Raw genomic sequence first — 24,683 nt, 5'->3', positions numbered from 1 at the left:
CAATTACACGGATCCCCCTTCGCTGCGAAGTTAGACGATTCCCAGCTGCCGCGGTGCACACACGGCGGGCAGCGTGAATCAACGATGGACTGACCGAATAACTAGCGATTCGGGCCAAGGTTTCGGGTGCAACACGTGTTTGTCAGCCGTGATACAGAAATAAAATACGGCTCCCGACTGTGGCTCGGTGTATGCACTCGCTCGCAACGATGCCGCGATAACTCGTCGCGGGCCATATCGTTTGTCAATGAGACCCAGAGGAAAAAAGAGAGCCAGGTGGAGCGGAGTGGGAGATACGCGGGCACACGTAGCGCGTACAGGACGCGCCAAAACATTAGAGAAATGATGCAAGGGGTAGCTAACGAGTGGCGTCTCCATTACCGAAGAATTAGCATTCTATTGGAATTTATTGCAAGAAATCGGTATGGTTCGTCCATCCGATATTTTTATCGTTTCTTTAACACGTTTTCGTGATCCGAAAAATATTTTTTTTTTTTGCGTCTATCCTAAAAGTAATTTGAGTGAAATTTTTAGTCAAAGACGAGTCAGTTAAGGGAGGTAATCAACTCGACGAACCCATTTTCTTTGTTATTGTTTGAGCGATCCACCCTTAAAATGTCTACTCGCCTGTTTTGGTACAGCCTGTATACCTGTAGAGAACAGAGGAAAAAAGAACACCCCGGGAAAGAAAACACACAGAAATAAGCAGGCCGGGTATTTCGGCTACCCTGCTGCGTGAATCACGGATCGTTAATAAATTTCGGTGAAAAAGAAACGCTCGCATCCGGCGTCTTCCGGCGGTGGACTGCAGATTCGCTGGCGCAGAAAATGGTAAAAAACGAGCCCGCGTGTTCGGCCCTTAATGTTTCAGAGTTGGCTCGGTTATTGGGCGCGTTCTTGCTCGCATGCTCGCGAGACAATTTATAGTTGTCGAATGTGGTCTAACTTGAACCGCGATGGACGTGGTCGTACTCGAGTGTTGACGAAACGATTTAAGAGCGCGTTCATTTTTTCTGCTAACGAGCAGTACGATTTTTGCGATTTTTTTTTTCAAAGGAACCACCAGCTACTACGAACTACGATTTCGTGTACGTGCACGATCATCTTTGGAAAAAGATGTACACATTTTTCTGGATGGAAAAAAAATTGATTTCTGTGAGGTTTTTGTTTAGGAAGCGACAAAGTGTCTTAACTCGCCAGTTTGCTTACCTTCGAAGACCTACGAATTTTTGGAGAGTTGTGTCTGTATATTTTTTAAGGAAGCGTTAGGTGTTTTAATCAAAATTTGCAATTTCGTTACAAATATTGATTCGGGCTTAACCAGAGTGTTAGTGCAATTCAAGGAGCGACGTAGCAGGACGTGTCCGGGACAGTATCAGCGTGATGTTTAACAAAAGAATTTTATTCTTTCTCAATTTACGATAACAAGTGACTAGCACTTAAAATACAGCGATCGATATCGGTCAGAATTCGAAAACCGCATGACACACTCACGCCCGTTAGATTCTCTAATTTTCACACGTTTTGGAATGTATCGATTAGGCACGCTCTGGAAGCACATTCTTTCATCCTTCCCTAACGCAGCTCGCAGGGGAACCTTTTCGTGAATATTCGTCGTGCGCGTTTACTTTTTTCGCTCGTTTACGAACACGCGAACACTGCTCGGTGGATCGCAGTGCAAGTAGAAAAATACAAAATAAAAAATTATCGAAGACAGACCGCGTCGAGGAAGAAAGATATATTCACAGCACTTTCGAGGTTAGATCGGAGCCAGATCGACTGGCTGCTCAAGGTCACTGAGGATTTACCCTCACCACTCTATTTCGAGTCTCCTCGATAAAAAGACATAGAGTAAGAGTAAAAATCTGCAGCGGAGGAAGTGGCTTTGAGCTGTCATTAAATTCACTCCGATCGTACACAGTATCTCCCAGTTAATTAAAGCCAAATTAGTACGTTTTTCCAATGTATATTCGCAGAAGCGTTACAACTGAATTGGCGAGGCTTTTGCGAGCGAAATGAGCCCAAACACGACCTACTTCGGACTATTTTCGATTACACTTTACAATAGTCTGGTCCGAAATCGCTATAATTACGTACGAATAAAAGGTGTCGGAACGAGGTCGTGTTTGGACTCGTTTTACTCGCGAGAGTCTTGCCAATTCATTCGTACCACTCCTGTAAAATAAAAAATGAAAAATATAATAATTAAAATGTTATGGAAGAACTTTTCAACTGAATTGTTTCAGTCAACTGGGAAAGATGTTGTACTCGTTCATTCGCATTCACAGACGAGGCAAAAAGGCTCTGCGAGCTCGGATGAAATATTACACCCAACACTGACAATACGAAAGGCACTGAAAATATACATACACGACTTACGCAACTAAGAACCTTAAATTCGACCGTTAACGTACGTCTACCGTAGAAAAACGAACAATTTACAAAAAAAAAAAAATGCTCCAACACGTCGTCACCGTAGTCTCCGTCAGCGCGAGAAAGAAGAAACGAAGGATAAACCGCGAATACTCGTATCTCCAAACAGTAATCTATCCTTTCGAAGGTTTGCTGACCTTATCCTCCCCCTCCACGCTAACCCCGCGACCTTAATATTTAAACGATTCCACGAATCTCTTTAGAGTTATACTCAGCAAGTGAATGTGCGCTATGTACACTTAGGCTACTTTCAGTAGGAACATTAAGGTTGTCGAATCGATTACTCGGAGCTCGGTGGTTCGATCTCGAACACGCAAACCCGTGTCTCGTTTCGTGCGATTCCGCCGTCTCAAAACCACGAGCACGATCTCCGGGGATTGGGAAGAAAAAAATGAATCGAAGAAATGAATCGATGAAAGCATCAGAGCTTCAAAAGAGAAATAAAGTCGTTGGGATGGCTGGTTTTGGTAGGAAGGAATTCTGAATGGGAAATGCTACTTGGATGACCTTAGTGCCTGGTAGAACAGTAGTCTATGTTTTCAAGAAGCTGGATCGAACTGAATGGAAAAATCAAGCGGAGTGGCTAGTTTTTAAGGAATTCAATTACGAACATACCAATCGGAAGTGATATTTTGGTGATCTCAATGCCTGGTAGAATAGTGGTTAGTTACGAAGAAGCTGGATCGAACCGAATGGTCGAGTGGTTAGGATGAAATGGACTCGTGACTTGAATTCGGGGTGAAAATTGCTCGTCGAACTAATACATTCCCCATCGCTCGACTCGCAGCGTTGAACGTCTCGCAGCGTTGAACGTCTCGCGATCGTCACCGAGCGCCGAGTAAACTCTCGAGAGCAAAACACGGCCGTGTGCCTGAAATTACAACCGGTTCGTTACGATTTGAGCTGCTTCCTCCTCCCGTTTCGCGACCAACGACCGATTCCTTCGACGTACGCGTGCGCGCTCCGAAGGATAGACCCGCGATCGAATCGTGGCTGCAGCGCTGTCCGTGCGAATGAACGACCTTCATTCGGCGGAGGCTGCGGAAATTTGAAAGACTGTCGGGTTCAGGTTCGAGGGCGACGCCAGTCTCCGCACGCGGAACAAAAGTGGGCAAAATTTTATTCAATTTTGTTAAAATATTCAATTTCGTAACATTTAAATATATTCATATATATATTAATATTTCCGTATATTTTGATGAAAGCGTTGTCAATGAATCGGTGAGGCTTCCCTGACGAAAACGAGTACCAACACGACCGCTATGATCCAAATAGGTATAATTAAAAGTAGTCGGAACGGGGTTGTGTTTGGACTCGTTTTACTCGTCGAGACCTAACCGAAACGCTGATTATAATAATAATAATAATAATAATCACAATAATGTTCGCGCGAATAAGAATTTTGCCCACCTCTCGCTCGGAGCTCGTATCCAATTCCGTGACGAAGGAACGAGCTCGGAATCGGCAATGCTCGTCGCGTTCTCGGTTAGTCCGAGTGTAAACAATAATATATCACGTGTGAAACGGTAAACGTAATTCTCTTACGTCTGAGAGTAACCGTACCGTTTCTATTTCGGACGCGTTTAAAGCTAGACCGTTCAGGAACAGCGGTCGCGCGTCCAGCGCAAGATGGCCGACGAATTCAACCCTCGAGCACCCTAAACGAGGAGAGAAAATGGCTTTGAACGCTGTACGGAGTACGTCGAAACGGGGAAACACCGAAACGGAGGTCGCACAGATCCTGCGCACTCGGTATCAACTTCGACTTCACGAGCCATTAGTCGTTTCCACGGCCGTGGCAGTCTTTCACACGGCCCGATAAATCCACTGTTCTCACGAATGTTTCTTAGCTGAACGAAACGTCTCTCAACGAGGATCTCACGCAAATGCCAAGCAAACGTCCCGACTGGCGACTGGCGGAGTCGCCCCAGACATCACTGATTTCTGTTACGCCACATCTCACTCCGAGCAACTATTGGACTCTTGGGTTGGTCACCGCGCCTTGACCCAATCCGACTGAGCCACTCTAGGTCGCTAGATCTAAAGACCATTGACCTCTTTCTTTTTTAATTTGATTTAAGAACTCTTAGACTTGGTCTAATTACCTAGACATCAGGTCTTCTTAAAATTGCATAGAACTCTTGAGGTCTTCATCGAATCACTTGGGTCGCTTAGCCTGGACACCATAGACCTCTTCTTCAGTCATTCTGATCGAGGAATGTTTGGTCTCTCGACCTAGTCACCCAGACCCATCTATTCTTCGCTGAATTTATTTCACGAACCAATGACCTGCATCAACTTCTTCGTGACTTCTTGGCTTCTTGGAGATCCTTCGTTATACAAAACTACTCCTGCGCCCTCTTCCTCATCCATCAGACCTCTGCTCGATTCGAAAGGACACTCTCCGTCTTCGAGGACCCTCGGATCCCTCGCCCACGGATCCAACGTTCCCACGTCGAAGACATACGAATCGGGAACCTTCGCCAGGAGGATCTCGAAAACGTTCATCGCGAGGAAGCCACCGAGGCTTCTTCTTGGTCAGAATCGCGTTCTCGGTGTCCTCGATCAGCGGTTCGCGTAAACGTTGCTGCTGAGAACGATCACGTCGGTTCTCATGTCCGGTTCGTCACGACCTCCGAGGAGGAGGGCGCAGAGGAGGCGTCATATGCTCAGCGAGGGCCTCTTCTTGCGGTCCTTGGTGGTGTTCTTCCCGAAGATGGTGCCCAGCACCCTCGAGACAGAGTGAACGCCCAATTTCCGGCGAATGGGGAGCGCCCGCAGGAGCTGGACCGATCTCGCCTCCCGCAGAAGCGCCTGGAACGCCAGCGCGGCTCCCGCGGGACTCTCCGCGGCGCTGACCTCGTAGAACTGGCACCCGTGCGCCAACGACAGCTGCTGGCCCTCGTCCACGCACACCTCTCTGCAAACAGAAATGTCGGGGTGCTTGTTAGGATCAATTTCTTAAGGGAAATTGTATCGTAAAATAAGATAGTTAATCGAAAATAGTGGCAACGGATTGGCGAGGCCTTTACGAATAAAATGAGCCTAAACGTGATCTACTTCGGACTATTTTCAATTGCATGTTAGTATAGTCAGTTATACTGAAATTAGTATAATTAGGTGTAGATAAAAAGTTGTCGGAACGGGGCCGTGTTTGGACTCGATTTACTCGCGAGATTCTTGCCAATCTATCGTTGATGGTCTCGTAAAGATTACAGCGAAAAATCTGAATCTCAATTTCCCTGAGCTCGATCGTATCGAATAAATAATAACAGCGGTACGAAACTGTTTTCAAGAGAACGAGCTGTTTGCGCAAAATCGTACGAAAAGTTACAAAGAAGTTTCCGGCGTGTGACTCCCCGAGGACTCTTCAAATGGAAAGATGAGTGGCCCATCAGAAAACAAACGATCGCGAGAGGATGACGCCTCTTCCGCAACACGCGGTGCCCGTAAATTCTCGAAGGGAGGTAGGGGGCGTGGAAAAGCCGTCACAGGGAACAACGGAAGTCGTCAAGGTCCATGGAGATGTTCGAAACGAGAGGACGGGTGACGACTTCTTGGCAAACAGTGCCCCAGCTGAACGGAAACGGAGGAAAGGTGAGTGAACGCGGACATATAAAGGCGCCGGAAAGAACGTTGGAGTCACTGGAATTTCGCCAGGCTGCCCACCCTCCGAGTGTTTATAATTAGCGAGGGCAGCCAGGGTTTTATAGTTCGATCTAATAGTTCCTGCTCGATGAATCGTAAACTGTTTCATACTTTCGCAAATCTCAAGACATCGCGAGTCATCGCTTCTCGCGAGAGGATGTCGAATCAAAATCTAAGGAACACGAAATATCATCCGTTTTGCACGGATTAGTGCTACGGTCGGTGCGAACTTGGAGCTTAAAAAACCGAACTGGAAATCCAGGCTCCGAGACGTCCCGATGTTCCTACACGCGAACGCTTTGGATGCAGTGTCCGAGCCGTGCAATTTTTCGGTGGTTCCCCATCCATCATCGATACCCGCGAGGGGATCGGAAGCGGATCCTCCGTCGTATTTCAGGCGCGCCTCCGTCGGCGAGGCGATATTTATGGAGGCAATTAAATTCGCGGGAACACATGATACTCTCCAAGCGTCGAAGGCAGAAGAACCGAGGGCGGAGGGTGAGGGGGTTGGGTCGACGGTGGCGCGTGGGAGGGCCAGCGCGCCACGTCTAATCGCGCGCACGAGTCGTGCATGCACACGTGAGCCGGGGTACCACGTTCACGGCCGTTAATCTGTCCCCTTTTATTTTATACGAGGCGATCCGTTGCTTTACGAGGAACGGTGTTGGTTTCGAGGCACCTTCGCGCTCTGCCTGTCGTTTCCCGCGCTCTCTCGGGGGAAGAGGAGGAGGCCGCGGAGGAAAAACGAGCGGCTCGTGGAAGAAAGATGGCCAGTCGAAGGGGAGAGGCTCGACATTTCAGTGCCTCCACGGAGCGACCTTTAAACGACGACGAGAGGCGACCGGATTACACCTGGATTGGAACAGATCCGAGGTGGTAAGACGCGACATAGTTCTCGGAAGGTGGTCCGCCGCGTCAAGTGCAACGCCGGGACTTACGTGGGCTCTTGGAAAAGCGGGCAAGAGGAAAAATCTTGGTCTATTCCAGGGATCAGAAATTAGCGGTCCTTTGTCCATCGTTTGACCAAGTGTGTGGTGCATACGAATCATGCAAATAAATGAAAAATGGAAAATACAAGAAGAGAATATTATTTATATATTATTTCTACGTATACGAGTATAGACATAGTAATATTTTTGTATATTTATATATCGGTAAATATTCGTACAATCGTTGAGACTATTCTGTATTGTTCTGTATGTGTGTTGCAATAACTTCTGCTCTTCCATTACACCCACTAATATAAAAACGTTTAACAACAAATATCGTTTTGTGCTAACATACATTTCATTTGTACGTTTCTGCTCTATTTCTAACCTCATAAAGATACGTTCTCCCGTTGGCCGACCACGAAAAGCCTGGCATGATCTCTCGATCAACTGGACGTATCCTACATAAGGATTTCCCACTTTCCCTTTTCTATTTAGAGAACTAAAAGCTGTCTAATATGAGAAGCGTGAAATGGTTTCTCCGCGAGATTAGAACAAAGTGGTGAAGATCGAGTACTAATGCGTCGTAGGAAACTTTTACAGTAATCCGACGACTAATGACGCGTATCTGACACAAGGATTTCCTAACGTTCTTTCTCTTATTGGGAGAGAATTAAGTGGCGGCTGATAGCGTGATAGCGGGGAGGCACTTGTTACCGCAGCGTGAGATAGTTTCGTCGAGAGGAGTAAAACTCCAGCTTCGTGGCGCAAACGGTGGCGTCGATCTTCCAGCATTCTTAAACGTAATTTTTCATCGATAAGTCGATTGTGTAATGTTTCGAAAATAAGTCTCGATATACGTATGTTGCATCGACGATCTCAGAAAATGAGTACTTAGAGAATACAATAATTTCTCTGTCAACAATGCGCTTCGTAGTAATTTAAAAATGCCACGTTTGCCACCTTGGCGTAGTTCTCGACGAGTGCCTCATTCTTTGATATCAAAACATTGTTCACCTACATATTCCGGCGCGAGACTTGTTTCTCCATTTGCGCGAGACACGTGCTTTCTACTTGGCGCCAGCTAAACGCTCGCGCGCCATAATTTCAACAAACCGTCGCTCGGAAAACGAAGAAAGAAACGCCGAAGCGCCGAGCAGAAAGAAAAAGCCCACTGGCGGGATCGAGGGATCGCTAGAGATCGCGTACACACTCGCGTTGCGTCACAAGTACGTGACCAACGAACCGTTCGTTTTTCAACCGTAAAGAAACTCTTTTCTAATTTTGTACTCGATTTCAATCACAACTATCGAACATATACATTGGAAGGAATTGGAGTATTCGAAAGTATCTTCAACCACTCTGTCGATAAGAATGCAGTAATGTAGTAATCGAAGGATTTATCGACAGAGCGTTCTGCGTTGCCGAGCCTCGTCTACAGACAACTCTACTCTACCGACAGGATATTCTTCCTGAACCGTGTCCCAAAAAGATTACCAATCTTCCACAAAGATTAAGAACCTCTCGTCAGCTCGAAAATTATTTTCCAACTAAATTCAAAAGGAGTACTTTCGAGCGTTTCACGCGCACGTGAACCAAGGATTTTTCAGTGCCAGCGAGACGAGATCGCTTCTTTCCAAGCGCGCCTCGTTCCTACCCAGTAGCCGTTCCAGCGGTCTTAATGGAGTTCATAAAGATTAGACCGAGAGGCCTGCCGCTGCTCGAGGGGGCTGGTGAAACCACTCTCTCGGTAGAACGAGTTATCGTCGCTTTAGATACATCCGAAGCGGCGTCCGCGAATATCGTACATCGATAAACTTATCGCGAAATATCAGCTGGCGAATCCCTCGGAGCCACGCTCGCCGCGGCTGACAAACTGGTTCGCCGTGGCTGAAAACCGCGCGCTGGAAAGCCAACGTTTCCAGCATACTGCAAAACGAACGACGCGACGCATTTTCCTCTCGTTCCGACCTGCCGAGCTGGCGTCGATTGCCCGTCACGAATTCGACTAGAGAAAGACGATCGTTGTAATATTCTGATGGCACAAGTTTCATTGGGGATGTCTCAGAAATTACTTTCTAGGAATTTTCTTCTGTGTACTCGATTATTTGAACGCCTTGGTGAGCTCCTATTACCCGAACTATTATCGTAAATTCCAATTATATGAACTATCCGTCCGAATCGATTCGAATAAATGAAATTCCACTGTACCTGGTCGGTAATGCAAAGTAACCTCGATAAAGTAGACTAGTCTCGGTAAAGTAGAGTCATCTCGATAAAGTAGAACAGCCTCGGTAACGCAGAGCAACCTCGCCAGCCCGCATTACCCACAGACTTAGTTGGCATGCTCGTTATGACCTTTTTTTCCCCTGGGAAAAAAACCAACTCAGCGTCGGTCGTTAAAATTTCTAAACACGTTCCCGCGAGACTAATCGATAACGATCGGAAACTTCACACCGGGATAAATGAACGCGCTAAATTGTCTCGCGTAAACGCGCCACGAGAGCCTGGCTCTCCTAAGTGATATTTGATGCGATAAAAAGAAGGCGCCCCGACGAATATGAAACGCCGTTTCTCGCGAACCCGACGTTAATCTGCCGGTTAGATTAACTGCGGACAAAAGGTTGCACAGTGACGAAAGATAATCCGCGGTGATTGATGACGAAGCTCGTCGAGCCTCCGAAAGGTGGAAGGTTGCAGGAGTTGCCAACTTCCTGAAACTGTTTCTCACGACGTGTTTCGAGAGCGGGAAACCTGCGAATGATTGTTCCTGATGTCTAAGATTGAACTTAGGAGAAAAAGAAACACCGACGCTCTTACCAGGAACATTATCGCGTTCCATGGAAAAGGTTGCTGTCTACCTCTCGCGGAGAAACACGATGGACGTTCCAGTGAAGGGATTGCATTAATTGCAATTTCCAGAGACTACCGCGGCGGATTAATTTTTGCAATGGTAAAATTAAACCAGCGAATTTGAAACGATCTTAGAAATTGAAAATTTTCTTTTCTTTTCTATTTTTTCATATATCAACGAACTCGACACTTTCTAGTTTGATATAAATCTACTTGTTCGGTGAAAATATTTGTTATGTCTCGTGTATTTCCCTGAAAAATTCCGACATATCTCTGAAATGCTTCGACCATGTTAATACTGGAAGAGGAGAAAGCGAATGGTCTGTGCCAGAGCCTCGTATAATTAAATTCTAATTCCACTTTGAAACTGAATCTGACACGAATCATTGCGCTTATCCGCGGACAGAAAAGCCAGTGACACGTAGGTGAACCGGATATCGATATCCCTTATAGCCGCGGCTCTCGAACAGGAATTTCCTGGGCGATCCCCCTAGGAATGCGGATCGTCGTTAGCGAAGACACGTTTCCCATTTTTCCGTCGCGGTTCGCGTCCCTATATTCATTTACGAAGGCATACAACGCCGCGTACGATCCGATGAATGATCAAACTGGTGCCACGATATCGCCATTATGACGTTTTATACGATCTGATATTTTCCGCCTTGTTCGTTTTTATTAGAGGGTTTCAGATATTTTCGTAATCTGTTTTGTCACGACTTCGATACTTGACACTGAGCCTTTCTCTAGGCTCATTTGCTTCTCCCACAAACTTTTACTAAATTTCTAAATATAATTTTTATTAGTATCCCTACGATGTATTCTACTTGTCAAGAAGAACAAAATCTCAGAAGGAACCACGTATCTCGGATGAATAGTTCCCGAGGAATGGACTGTTAAAGTTCCAGCCATTTAAACAGCGCCACGTGGCACCACCAGCTCCAGTGGGCGGAGCAAGCCACGCCCACGACTCCCACCGCGCAGCCTGATTCGCCAAAACTTTAACAGTCCGTAGCTCGAAAACTACAAGTTTGCCAGAAGTCGTTCCTTATAAACTTCTCTTTGTCTTCCCGAGCGGAACACGTAGAAACAATCAGAAACGTATAATCGTCAAATTCCAAATCGAAATTTTCCGCATGCAATTTAATCACACCCTGTGCATTCTAGCGACAAGTGTCCGAGGCTGTTATCGCCACGGCGCTCATTCCCCATTAGCTATCGGCACCGAAGTGGCATGATCTCGCGATTTGACAAGGTTAATAAGCTGCCGCGCGCAGGCCAATCTTTATCACGAACGTCGGCCAGGGTAAAAAGAACCGACTGGTTCGCGCCATTTCCTAGCTTTCTCCTGTCCGAATCACGCAACGTCGGGGCGGTGATGCACTTCGCGTCGAAAGGGGGAAGGGATGATTGCGTAAAACACAAACTCGACGGGTCACCGAAACCGCGAGTGCCGCACCTGTTTCCCAGTTAATTCGTTCAGGCGCGAAAATATTAATTGCGCCGCGCGCGAATCGCCGCTATCGATTCCCGTGCGCGGTTCTCCGTCATTCCCAGCGAGTGAAATTAAGGGAGGTTATCGTGGCCGGCGATCGCGGAACGCGCCCGTAAATTAAACGTATACGGGTGAAAGGAGAAAAACTGGGGCTTTTATGCCGAGCAGCCCAGTTGCGATTTCGAAAAAACCCGTCGAATTGGAGAAGGAAACTGCATCGTGGGGGTCGTTTGGTGGGTCGTTCGCTTTCCTGGGTTTCGATACGATCTTTGAAAGCGATCTGGATCATTTTGAGAGGGAGGATGGAAGATTACGGGAAAAGGAAGATTCTTTGCCCTAGGTGTGTGTCTAGTGATTGAGGCGTGTATTTTTGGGAGTGTTTAAAAGATGGTGTTTAAACCAAACCTGATCGGTAAGGTAGTAACCTCTGTAAGACAGAGTACTGTCGGCAATGCAGTGCATTTTCGACTAAACACTACCTACAACTACAAAAGAGTCACTCAACGTCATCCACGTTCCCCATACTCATTGCTGAGACGGATAGATAGACCAGTCCCAGGAGGATTCGATGAATCATACTAGGTCAGTTGTTGCCCAAGCTCCGCGAGCCTCGCGTCCACGCCAAAATCAATCGTCACCGTCTACATTCCTCTTCCTGCCGGTACCACATTCCTCTGAACCCGAGGCTGATCTTTCCTCCTGCCGATAATACCCGTGGCCCTAAAAGTGGGTCTAAAAGCGGTCGAGCAGTCATCGGCGGAGCCAAGTCGGCCAAACGAGGCGCGTAAACAGATCTGTCGGTGCTCGCGATCGCGTGAACGGTTTCTAGGTGAGCGACCACTCGACCACTACCGGGTGTCGTGCTCGAAACGGTCTCTGGTGTCGCGGTGCGGTCGGTGTGGCGCCTCGTTTCGCGTTTCACGTCGCGGAGAGCACAGGGCACCCGTACCAGGTCCTGAAAACGTCGACGACGACGACGATCGTCTCTCGACCGGCGTCCAACGGATGCCGAGGGGGAAAAACAGGGACAACGAGCGAGCCTGGCATCACGGTAGCCCGCTGAATCGCGTGGCGCACGCGAAATCTCGTCGCGTCTAGGAAACGTTTCGCGAAGATCTAGTTACACGGCTCTGTGTGTCTGCTCGCAGCCGCCGCGGCGACCGGGAAAGTGAACCGTCCGATTAATAGGCCGAACACGCACACGAAAGAAAGTCCATGGGTCCACGGGATCGCGATCGATCGAGTTCTGCATGGACAACGACCACCGCAGAGAGGAGAGGAACGAGAAAAAGAATTCGGATGAGAGAGACGAGTTCGAGGGACGGGATATGGCCACAGGGCGAGCGCGGTGAAGTCAGCGATTCGGGACCACCGACGAACCGATGATATTGTGATTCTTGATCGCGGTGAACAAGGACCCCCGCCAATTAGATGACAATCGAAGCCTGGGGAAAAGTGTGTCGGAGACGGGCCACGTCAGGAACGAGTCAAAAGAGACCAGCTGGACTTTGCAGTCCGGACTAGATTTATTTTTGTACTGCGAAGATTTTTAGAGGATCCGTGCCTACCAAATATTATTGTTTGGGTCGAACGTAATGTATGTGCTTTAGCGTGATTGACACGTTCACTGTTCCACGACCCATTTACGGGTCATAGCGGTTTTGACTCGGACGACCCGTGATTTGTACACGAGTCATGCCTGTATGGGTCGTTATGGAAGTGGACATGGTACGAGTGGAACCTCTGTTTAAGGACTAGGACAGTGAACCTGTTAATCGTTAAAATTAACGATACGAACCAATCTGATACTCTACTGGCAATGTACGATATACTCTGTTAGTAAATGAGACGATACTCTGCCTTACCGAGGCTGCTGCTCTACTCTATCGAGCGTACTCAGCTTTATCGATCAGGCACTTCCTCTCTTTCCCTGTTACATTCTCATCCTTCGCCTCGCTTTAAAGATCAGTGTTTGAATATCAAAATTATACTTTTTGGATGAAATTAGTGACTCTAATTGGTTCGTTTGATGATCGATTCCGGTTTTCGAATCACCGTTCCGATTAATGTCCCAATCCCCCGAGAATGTGACCTTTAATTCGCCTCAGTGCTAATCTGTTCGCAGGGGGAACTTGATTCAACACTCACCGGGCATGATCCAGATCTCTCTTGTTGCCAAGCAGCAGAGCGGTGAAATAGGATGGCAGGCGTAGATCAGCGAGCTGCTTTAGCAGTCCACGGGCCTCCTGAAAGCTTCGTTTACACGTCACGCTGTAAACGATGACGAAAGCCTCGCCCCACCGGATGTGAGAGTAAAGACAACCATTCTCCTGCAACAATAATAAAAGAATGCGGCTCGATTAGCAAACAAAGCGTTACTTTGCAGAGGGTGCGAACAATTCAAAAAATTCTATTTTCGATATAGAAACACGGTATCGTATTATTTTAAATGGAAGCGTGCACGATCATCTAGTGGCGCTTTAAAATATATTATTTTTAATGAAATTCTGGAAACAATCGTGGCTTTCCTCCACCTAGGAGATCTCGGAAGTCTTTTTAGCGTCGAGGATCGGTGGGAAGGTCAGAGGTGAGGCTACGAACGTGCCTCGAAAATAGAACGTACTCGCGGGGGAATATCGGTTTAGCCGTTTCTATTTCAATTATCGCGCGGCGATTCCCCCGGCGCTAATCGTCGCCGGATCGCCGCTCGAATTATAAACTCGCGATCGTCGCGCGGGAGAGCAAAGTGAAACGTCGACTATTCGATCTAGATCGGTGCTTTCCAGCCAACTGGCTCGGGAATGTTGATCAACTTGTTAATTAAACGCGACGATAAATAAATAATAATAATAATAAAAAAACTTCTCAGTTGGATGGGAAAAATCGAAGACGATTTCTTTGTCTGCACACTGATGGTGGTGATGTCGCGGATAAAGTGGATGATGATTAGAACGTGGATTTTATATATTTATGACTTCCAGTACTATGAAAAAATTAATATAACAATATTATTATCTCATGTGTTATCGATGTGTTTATTATATTAATTTACATCATAATTGTATAAAATCCTTGCTCTAATGACGATGACAAACCCCGTTAATCACGTTTATTTTGAAACAGAATAATTCGTTCCCGAGCAGGTGGATGCATCTTTGACCCGAAAGTGAAATCGAACTTCCTCTTTCTGTGCCTCCGTAGGGAAAACTGGCTCGAAGTTGCACGACGCTTACGTAAGTGACAAGGCCGAGAAAAATTCGTGTAATTACCGTTTCTTTTTCTTTTTTCCGAACTTTCTAACGCGTTTAGGCGTCACGGTGGTTCGAGCGTTGATGAGCACGGTAATCGAATAATTCCACCGTGAAATTTTACTTACTATAAATTCTACTGTATGGTTCTGCTGTAAATCACCGAATTCCACTTCGAGATAGCAATCGCTACCCAGATTTCAAGTACCAACAGATTCCTCCAAAATCAATAATACGATACTCCCTTTCGAGCGATTCGCAAGTCTCCATCAGTCCCCGCCGTCGTCACTCGAAAGCGGCGGAGGAAAAAATCGAAACCCAGAGTATAGAAACTTCCAGTTTGAAGGGTAATCCAGACGAAACCATTGAAGCAAGGATCCAGGGCGATCGGAAGGGGTTTGCTCTAATTGCTAATGCGTCGATCACGATGAAAAGAGCCCAGTAAGCAACGACGGCAGTGAGAACGCTTCAGGTTTAACGACCCGCGGAAGCTGTCGATTCTCGTGGCCGTTCCAATGATTTCCCATTGACCTGGCACTGACAGCAGCCCGATAATTATTACCGGGGAACAGGATCGACGGGATCGTGATCATCGGGATGGCTGTATAGGAAGGTCCGAGCGCATTAGTCTCGCGAAGGTGAACGTGACCGTGAACCTTTCGATCCGCTAAACGCCGGGGTGGCATCTGGCGACCATAATTGGTGCGACCAGTTCATGGAAACCATCCTGGACGTCTGTCACGGGGGATAAAGCCGACTTTTTTTGGCGACGAGACGAACGACGATTAGAACCTATAGTAGCTGGTGATTGATACGGGAAGCGAGACAGCTTGGGGACGGGAGAGTTATGCGAATCTTATTCGAGGAAGATGAACGAGGAGGAATTTGCATCTCAGTTCGAGGCTCGTCTTCGTGGAAACGTGGAGACACGATTTGGTACTACTATTAAGTTCATAATATTTTAAAAGAAAATTGCGAATGCTTCGATTCTCTGCTTGGCTAACTTCCACTATGCTATTTTCTCTCTCTCTCTCTTTTTTTTTTTTTTATCGTTGACTTTCTTAGAAATTTAATTTTTGACGTAGTGGGTTGATCGATCGGTACTCGAGAGAGGGTACGCGACGCAGGTAGAGAGTCTGGCTAGAGCAGAGCTACCTTACGGCTAAATCACGCTCTATATTTAGCGACAGTCGGTCGATCTTGGAAGCACTTAGGCCTGAAATAGTTAAGAGAGCAGTCAGGCTCGATTGGCACAGTTGTTTGACACGTTCGCTGTCCCCGTCAGCAGAAACGGGCGTCGCTCGCACGTCCGAAGGAACGTGTCTAGCCGTGCTACGGATTAGGGACGGAGCTGTGATAGCTTGAGATGCAGGTTCGTGAAATTCGAGCGCTGTTAACCGTACATGGTCGTACGGGGAATGTCTTTGTTGAAGAGACGAGTTAGAAACCGTGTTGCAACACTCGATGTATACAGTGTACTTGATCCATCGAGACTCGTCGAGTTTCTTACAGGGATAAAAATTGTGACGGATGAAACAATCGTGTGTATAATTCATATTGTTGTTTAAAATATCATCCAGTAGTTTTAATCGATAGAACGATCACTATAATCAGGATCTGCAGAACTATTATAAAATAATTGTAAGAACTCTTAATGATTTACGAGCTTTCACGAAAAGCGCGACCCGGCAGCTCCGCGTTTCTAATAGTCCACGTCAGCTGACCCCCCACGAGCCGCGACGACTCTCGATCCGCCAGAAATGTGCGGATGTCGAGACGGGTATACGGTTACGATGCAAATGCAGAACGCTATACGCTGTTATTAACCTAACCTAGAAACACGGCGATAAAGTCGAGCGAAGCAGGAACAAGCCAGCATAGAACGAAAACAATTTGGTTGTCGAGGAAGCGCATGCGCTGGTAACACAAAGCGGAATCGCGCAATCGAGGGCCACATTATTAGCAGACAATATCGCTATCTGCGAAAGCGAATAGCGGCGGATCGTTATCTGCGACACGGACACGAAGAAACATAACTTGGCCGAGACGATCGTTGCTTATCCCGTGGGATCGCGTGGGCGTTAAAGCGCGTGGTTCTCGCCCACCTGAATCGATTTCAAATGGACAGCACGACCGTCGCCAGGCTCGTTTCGTCCTATCCGAGTGTCCTGTTAACGGTCGCGCCGTTAAAAGGGACACCAGGGCCCTTTTCGTCTCGCCCTTTTACGATCTTCCGCGTGTTTCCCGCGCGGCAGCTCCCCCTCGAGCTTTCGCGATTAATCGTTTACATCGTACAGAGCTATTTAAAAAGTATACTCGTGCGGATTAAACGAAAACAATAGGAGTTACAACGGAATCACAAACGCGCCATCTGTTTATTTCTGATCTCTGCTTAATTGCTTCTCATATTCTAATATAAAGTATAGGTCACTAGATTTCCTGAAATATCAGTTGTAATTATTGTTAACTCATTCGCATCGTTAGTGCACATAGGGAGAGAGAGAGAGAGAGAGAGAGAGATGTTCCCCCAGTTATTAGCGATGATTATTGTCAACGCGTCGAGCCGTGTCGTAATTCCGCGTTACGTATCGCAACAACGGTCAACGTAATGCATTATGTTGTCATACAACTCGGCATTTCTTGCCCGGATTCCAGCGTACCCAAACAGACACGTAGCGTTGGATCATCGGGACGAGGAATCACCTTCGCCTGTAATCGGTTGCGCGGCCTTTCCAGGAATTGTTCTGGCATTTGCTGCGTCGGAATACGCACGTAAACAAAGTACCGCGCGAATCGCGAAACGTGCCGTTGCGTCGTTTCATAACAAGCGTCGACTCGCTATGGGCCGGATTCGATTTGTAACGCGAGAATAATTCGGAATGGTCGTCTGGTAGTCAAGTGGTCAGGTAGCGGTCGTAAAATGGTCGAATTAGTAGCTAAATTTTCCCACGAGTTTCGTCGAATACTCGACTGAAAATCGATCGATAAACGTTCGCGATCGCGTTGTCCTTGGATCACGCATAACGCGTGCACGAACATTCGGCGACCGAGTTTCCGAATACCTCGCGCGATGAGAACGCGAAATAAACAAACAAACAAACAACGAATTCCTCTCTCCTTTCTCGAGAATTTCCGTGGACGAGGATCGCGTTGAAGATCTTCAGAGGCCCCCACGAGCGAGATACGATACGGTCATCGATCCAAAAGTTAAATAATCGCGAATCGAGCGCGATTTCCGGTACGCCTGGTGCACTCGGAGTTACCGCGAACGCGTACCAGAGAAACACAGCCTGACGAAAATTCACCGCGTTAATGTTCCCTAGCCCGAGCGCTGGTAAATTCCACCTATCCCCCGAAAGCACCGTGCATCCGGCGGGACGGAATTTTATAGCCGGAGATAAATATATACTCTGCCGGCCAGGTATTTACGGTCGTTATTTACGGTCAAATCTGTCGAATTAACATTGCGTGTAACGTGCTCGTAAATAAAAGCCGTTGAGAGGAACGCGCGGGACGCGACGTCGAAGCGCGCGTGAAAGCCGGGGTTCTCGATTTTCACGCGCGTCGATGTTTCAATTTCTTCGGCGAGTCATTAATCTTGATCCGTTTAGGTGATAGCTGTTGTCCGGGATGAATGTAAGAACGTCTCGAGCAGAGCAATTCGTGCTAAGTTGGACAAATTTGTGTCCCTGGCGTATCGTCACAGTCTGTATTTTATCATATTGTCACTTGCCCATCTGATAAGTAGACTGCGGATTTTATGAATTTATGACGAACATAAAATGATGTGGAAGAACATACAAGAAATATGCATCGTGTATGTTGACCCCTCTTTCGAGTCAATTAAAAACCCTCACTTGAAAATGGATCCTGCTGTGATCCAACTACATAGTCTTCTGAAGCTTCCTAAAGTCTCCTAAAGATTCAGAATCCACTTCCTCGTCAGATACTCATTTGCCACGCTCTCCAAACTTGTTATCTTTTCATCGCTACTTGAAATTCTTTCCGCAGTGTAGCTTCGTCCTTTTAACGTCATCGACTCGAAGTCTGCTTCCATCGCGTCCTCCGTTGCCGAGAAAAATCCCCGCCTCTTCGACATTCCAGCTACTCTCTCCTTTCCCCCTCTAATTATAATCTTGCCGAGTAATAGGGCACGTGACTGGTATTTCTAAGCGCGAGAGATACCTGCCCTTGAAAAGGGGCATTGTTTCGTTACGGAAGGAGCCGTCAGGGACACGTTGGAAGCAGAAAAGATACCGCCGAGCCGCGTCATGGTATGTCGTTGGATGTTCCTCTCCCCGGCCGTCTTATGCAACCGAGTGCATGTACAATGTAACTGCCAAGTGCATGTACTTAGTACCGAGGCATAGGCGTCGGATGGGAAAAATGCCGTGTAACAGGCCTGCCATGGGAACAGAATTTCATTCGACACTCCCTGCTCGATGATAATTAAACGCGACTGGTGGCTTTGGTACACGGGACCTGCTGAGAGGTGGATAATTATTATCTAGTTTAGAGATAATTAGGAGCGACTGGGGGGAAGACATGCTCGAACTGTGCATGAATCTTGGGGTTCGGAATACTTGTCCATCGGAGGCAGGAAGTGCCATATTAAGAGGGACGGGGCTAGAAATTACTGCGAAGGGCGTAGGTAGCCCTGGAATGTTAGAAATCTGAGAAATCCGAGGGATCTACTCTACCAACTTTTGGTACACTTTCTAGATGAGCCACAGGTAACCTCAAAAATAGATTCCGTTACCCTTCAAACCCTGTAAATGAAGCCTACAGATCCCACAGCTTTCTAACCTTAGAACGTAGTCCCTCGGACCGATGCACCTGAGTAATAATCACGACAACCGTTTAAACTTGATTTCTGCGTCGTCCCTGTCGCAGAACACGGTCCACCTTTCCACCTTTCCGAGTGCACGGATGGTCAGGAGCACCGTACGCCTATGATACCGGTAGATCGGTGCACAACAACGGCGTCTTTCTCTTTTTTCTCGAGACCCTGTTGGACGAGACACGTTTCCACGAAAACGGCGTACAACCGCCTCCGCGGGAAGCCGCTGTTATTACTCGGCCACTGACAATGAGTTACAGTGTTATTACTCGTAGTTTTACAACGATACCGTTCCTACCGGGTTCACCTCCTCCCTCGCGCACCGTGAAAGCAGTAACAGTAACTCACGACTGGTGTAACGAGCGATGGCTATGACGGCGGAGGAGAAACGGGGTGACAGACTGAATTGTCGCAATTATCCTGCACCGTGGTGTCTCTGTTCGAAGGTCTGGCGCGGAATGATCGCTGCGAGGTGCTACTCGTGGTACACGATTTAAAACGATCTAAAGGTGAAGATTAACTTTCAGTCTAACCTTGTACTGTAATTGTTCGACGCGAGTAAAATTAATTTTTACATTTCTTTTCTTTTTAGAGGAGAACGAAACATCAATTATGAGTCGACCACGCGAGAGTAGCGCAGATCATCGAACAAACAAAAATTGATTTGATACGCGCGTTTCCCGCATATCCTTGGACGTAAGAGGATTCAGCGACTTCCATTGCACGTGCATTCGCCTGTACGCACGTTACGCAACAAAAGAAACCCGGTGTCTCCTAAACAGGTCGAGAGACGCGCAGGCGCGAAGATTTACGGCTGGCCGATTACCAGCGGTTAATACCACCGATCAGGAAATGCTTTATTGCCACGGGAGGGAAAAGCCGAATGACTCTTCATAAAATCTCCACTGTTTCGACGTTTACAACTCGATTCGAGGACACTTCCCGGCGGGTACTGAATTCGAACGTTTCTGAAAGTCATCCCCGCCCACCAGAGCCTTCCGCCTTCGGTCGTTTCACGACTGCCCCTGTCGTCTTAATTACGCCGCGTGCGATAATTAACCCGCTTGTAGGTCCGCGCTTCCTGGTCGGGCTCTCGCGATAGCCGACGACGTTGCGTTCGAGGAAGGAAACAACGACGGACGATAAATTTTCGACGGATCTACGCGAGGACACGCGACAACGACGATAAATAGATCCCAGCTGGCGATTGTGCTCGGGAATTCTCGACATTTTTTCACCAAGCCGTTGTGGTACGTTTTCGTGCGACGTGAAAGTCAGGACTGCGATGACAACATATAGTTTACGACGACAGGTTCGAGGTATGATAGATTCCACGGCTTGATGGCTGTCGAGTGGGACGGTGCTGGGTGGCTTTGGGTGGAGGTGCGGGTTGCCTCGCGCGCATCTCGCTTAAGCACCGCGCGGCGTCTCTTACGCGGGTGGTGGCGCTAATGGTTGCACAACGTTGAGGAAGAGGAGAGGAAGTTGAACACTAGAATAAATAATTCTTTCGAAATCGATTGTTTTATGATTCTCAGGAAATTCCACGTCTCGAAAATCCTCGAATCTTGGGAAAATAGAATCGACGATCCCGACTGAAAGATTATCATCTGCTCGCGAAACGGAGAGCTTTTTTTGTCACAGTTAGAGTTTTTTTAGCCACTTTCAAACAGGTGACGGTCAGCTTTTTCCTCGCAACGATAATGGCGGATGCGTGGGACGAGTGTCGGGGTCGATGGGAACGCGAGGAAAGTTTTCGAAAGAAAGCGCCCCGGAGATTGGAACGATAAACTGTCGCTCGTGGATGGTCGTGATCGTTGGTTGGGATCTTGTTTGAGATGGAAGTTACGTCACCGATCGGGCACGAAACAATTTCTGATGCAATGTGAGACGGTGATTGATACCGCGAGACTGGAAAACATATCGTGCTGCGAGCCCTTCCCGGATGGAACGGACGCGATTCCAAATTGGGCCCATTTGCAAATTGAGTGGATTAAACGGTTGGCAGATGGGGGGCATGTTTACGTCCAGTGTAGTATACAGGGTGGAGAATTAAAAAGGGAATATATAGATTCCTTATACTGTCAGGAATATAAAACGAACTTTCATTTAAATCTCAATTCCTCATCTGTAAAAATATGAATTTATTCTCTGTGAAAATATGAATCCCAGTCATCGATAAACTGTTAATTTTATGAAACGATGAACAGACAAATGAAAAATTATTGCGAAGCTTGTCGGGTTTCCCTGCCTAAAACCAAAACGAATTGGACACCCCTCGATCTAGCACCAGGAAATTTCTGCCTGCAACGGCTCCCTTTACCTCGAGTGAGGCTATTCGGACTGTTATTGCGCTTAAAGTAAGCTCGACGATCGGCGTACCCCGCGAATAGAAACACGATCATCGGACACTCGAGCGAAGCGGAAGTCGATTCAGCGCTCGAACGCGCGTCGATAGCCAATGCATCTCGAAGCCACCCATTGACCAGTTTCGTTGATTCGCAGCGAGCTCAATGTAACCGAGATATTCCACCTTTCCCCTATGTATCGCGTTACATGCCACTTTCATTCGTCTGGCTTCGTCAGGTAGTGCGCGGACCGAAACTGTTTTAAACTCTGCTCGCGACACCCACACGTCCCCTCGAATACTCTATCTTTCAGGTGATACGACTAGGTGGACGTCTATATAAGAATAGCAGTACATTTCGCCTCTAAGGACAGAACGCTGGCCGTCCAGGGAAATATTTCACCGCGCACCGTCGTACGGTATAACGCAATTGCCTGGTGCTACACGCTCGCAAAGAAAATTAAGCAACATTGTATATCTCCTTTGCAATTTATTCTCTCTACATGTGGCCGACGAGATATTAGCGGTTTCAGCCTGCACTCGGCGTTGCTGCATCCCGGATAAATATGCAATTATGCACCCTCTAGGGAAGGTAACATTTGTTAGGTTTCTTTGTGGCTCGACTTGATGTGTTTTAGAATCTATAAATATCGCAACTGAATTAACAAGCGAACAGGGTTCCTTTGGGAGATGGATTGCGAACATTAATAAGCTCCGTGGCTGCGTGTAAATTGCCGAATTAGTCAATTAATTCAATTTTGCAATTCTGTAAGTCTCCATTGAGGATCGGACCTATCTCCACCATAAAGAATTCTTTCCGATGCTCGATCTCCTCGACAAAAGATGCACCATCGCCCAACAACAAGCCTGTCGCGTCTTACAAGACGAACTGCTCTTCCAGGGGGTTGCGATTGGTGGTTGAATTTTTCTCATTAGTCCTGACCTTAATTAACATCTGGTCACGGGATCGTCGCAGGTATATATCGGCCGCCGAGAAAATAATTAATGCCCCCGAGTCATTTGCAGTCGGAGCTCCCCTCGAATGAAAAATGGCTCCCGTAGCCTTTGTTCGCGGATGCGGCCATCGCTATTTTCGGATAGGCGAGACCACGGTGTGCTCGGACGATATCGCGTGGAATTTATTCGCACACTCGTAAGCCGCCATGAAAATTCCACGATAAGCGGTATCGACCGCGGAATTTCAACGGCGATCGTCAACGACCCCGCCGGACGCTTAGGCACTTTTCGAAGTGCTGCTTATGCTTTTCTCGGTTTCCTCGATCTTCGGAGATCGAGCCAGTGACGATAACGCGATACCAGGAATTTTTATTTATCTCTCGTCGAAGGCAGAAATACAGGTTCAAGTACAGGGTAACGCGTCGCGCAGAGAAAGCAACCAACCTGACCCTAATTCGATGCTTCGTGAATCGTTCAACTTGTACGGAATTTTGTTTGACGACGAACACGTGACGAGTTCAAACTGGTAGTGACAGATGACGTTCCATTGCTTGTTTTGTTTGTTTAGTGTGTTTATAGCGCGAACTTTGAGGATACTTAGCAAGATCTTTTTTCCATACTGTCTTTTTTTTTCTATTACATAGCTTACGCCTTTTCGATATTTTATATATGTTGACGGAACTCGTAGCAAAGCTCAGTACCCCTCTAGCCCCCTATAGCCGCGTCCAGGACCCCCTAGCCCACGATAGCTTCTATTACCTAACAGAACCGCCTTGTCCTCGAACTTGTTTAATAAACAAGTGATAAACGAGAGGTTCCACCGTGAATCTTGGGCCCACTAACACCTGCCGGACCCACTAATACCCAACGAGCCCAATTTCGAACGTCCCTTCCAATCCTCGCTGGCCCGGCCACGCTCCTCTCCGTCGCTGGTTCCGGTAACTGTTTCCTGCCGGACAATCGGGCCGCGTATGCAGGCCAAGTTAATCCGTTACGATGATTTATCGAATTATTAACGCCGCGCAGAGAGAACATCGTTAAATCTCGGGTCTCCGTGGCGACGCGAGGGCGACGCCCGCTTAATCAATTACCCGCGGCCCTCCCACGAAAAGCAATCGCAATTACCAGCCGGTCACGAGGCCACGGAGCTCGGGGCATCACGACGGGCCCAGGCCGAAAAGATTTATTTTCGAGCGGTCCACGCGGATGAAGAACAATGCGAGAATTGGGGAAGTGTGCCACGGAGAGGCCTGGTGCACTCCTCGAGTTCAACGGGGGGAGCACACCTGGGACTCTCGCAGGCGTGGGGCACTCGAGGGGGCCCGACGATGACGGCGAATCATTTCTACACGACACGCCGTGCCTGGACGGCATTTTTCCTGCGACCATGTCGCGTTTGACTGCCCGTGATTGATCTACGTCTTTCGAATGATCGTGCATCATTCCCTGACGGCTCTTATGAAACCCTACGAGCGGATACTTGTGTGCGGGGTTGTCATAAGTTGAGCGGAATCAGCCGCTAAGCCTTGCGCGAGTTATCGTGGAATGGCAGAGGGAGAATTTATAATTAATACCATTAACCCTTTGCACTCGAGAGGTGACTCTCGGTCCGTACTAGGTTCGACGCAGCGAATCAACTAGTGATAATGTTTGTTTAGGTTTGATTGCTTTGGAACTCGGAGTGTCAATAAAATTAGAGATCTCATGTTCAAAGTCAATCTAAGCTTAACATACGTGGCAATAGAACGCTAAGGAAGCATCTCGAGTTGATGGTAGATACCAGAAAAGAAATCCTCGAGTGCAAAGGGTTAATACAGAGCGGTGTGTATAATAAGAAACTAAACTGCACGTTGGAGCAAAAAGCGCGAGTTTCGAGGTCCTGAGAAGAAGAATCGACTACCTCCTCATCGATTGCGTTCATCGGCAAAGAAAAGCC

General features: G+C 47.5%; 1 protein-coding gene across 4 annotated transcripts in view; it reads right to left on the bottom strand.

The window, feature by feature from the left end:
- Positions 1-3,226: 3,226 nt before the first annotated feature.
- Positions 3,227-24,683, bottom strand: part of LOC128889708 (ras-related and estrogen-regulated growth inhibitor-like) — a 55,710-nt gene continuing 34,253 nt past the window's right edge. For all 4 annotated transcript variants that reach the window (XM_054147605.1, XM_054147595.1, XM_054147614.1 and 1 more), the window contains exons 5-6: positions 13,504-13,685; positions 3,227-5,353 (exon numbers count right to left, since the gene is read on the bottom strand). In XM_054147605.1, the coding sequence (XP_054003580.1) occupies positions 5,095-5,353; positions 13,504-13,685 (441 nt within the window). In that variant the 3' untranslated portion in view covers positions 3,227-5,094. The remainder of the gene's footprint in view (positions 5,354-13,503; positions 13,686-24,683) is intronic.

The sequence above is a fragment of the Hylaeus anthracinus genome, unplaced genomic scaffold (assembly GCF_026225885.1).
Source record: "Hylaeus anthracinus isolate JK02 unplaced genomic scaffold, UHH_iyHylAnth1.0_haploid 0, whole genome shotgun sequence".
In the NCBI taxonomy this organism is placed as follows: Eukaryota; Metazoa; Arthropoda; class Insecta; order Hymenoptera; family Colletidae; genus Hylaeus; species Hylaeus anthracinus.
The sequence above is the reverse complement of the archived record's forward strand: the minus strand, read 5'-3'. Positions and strand labels throughout refer to the sequence as shown.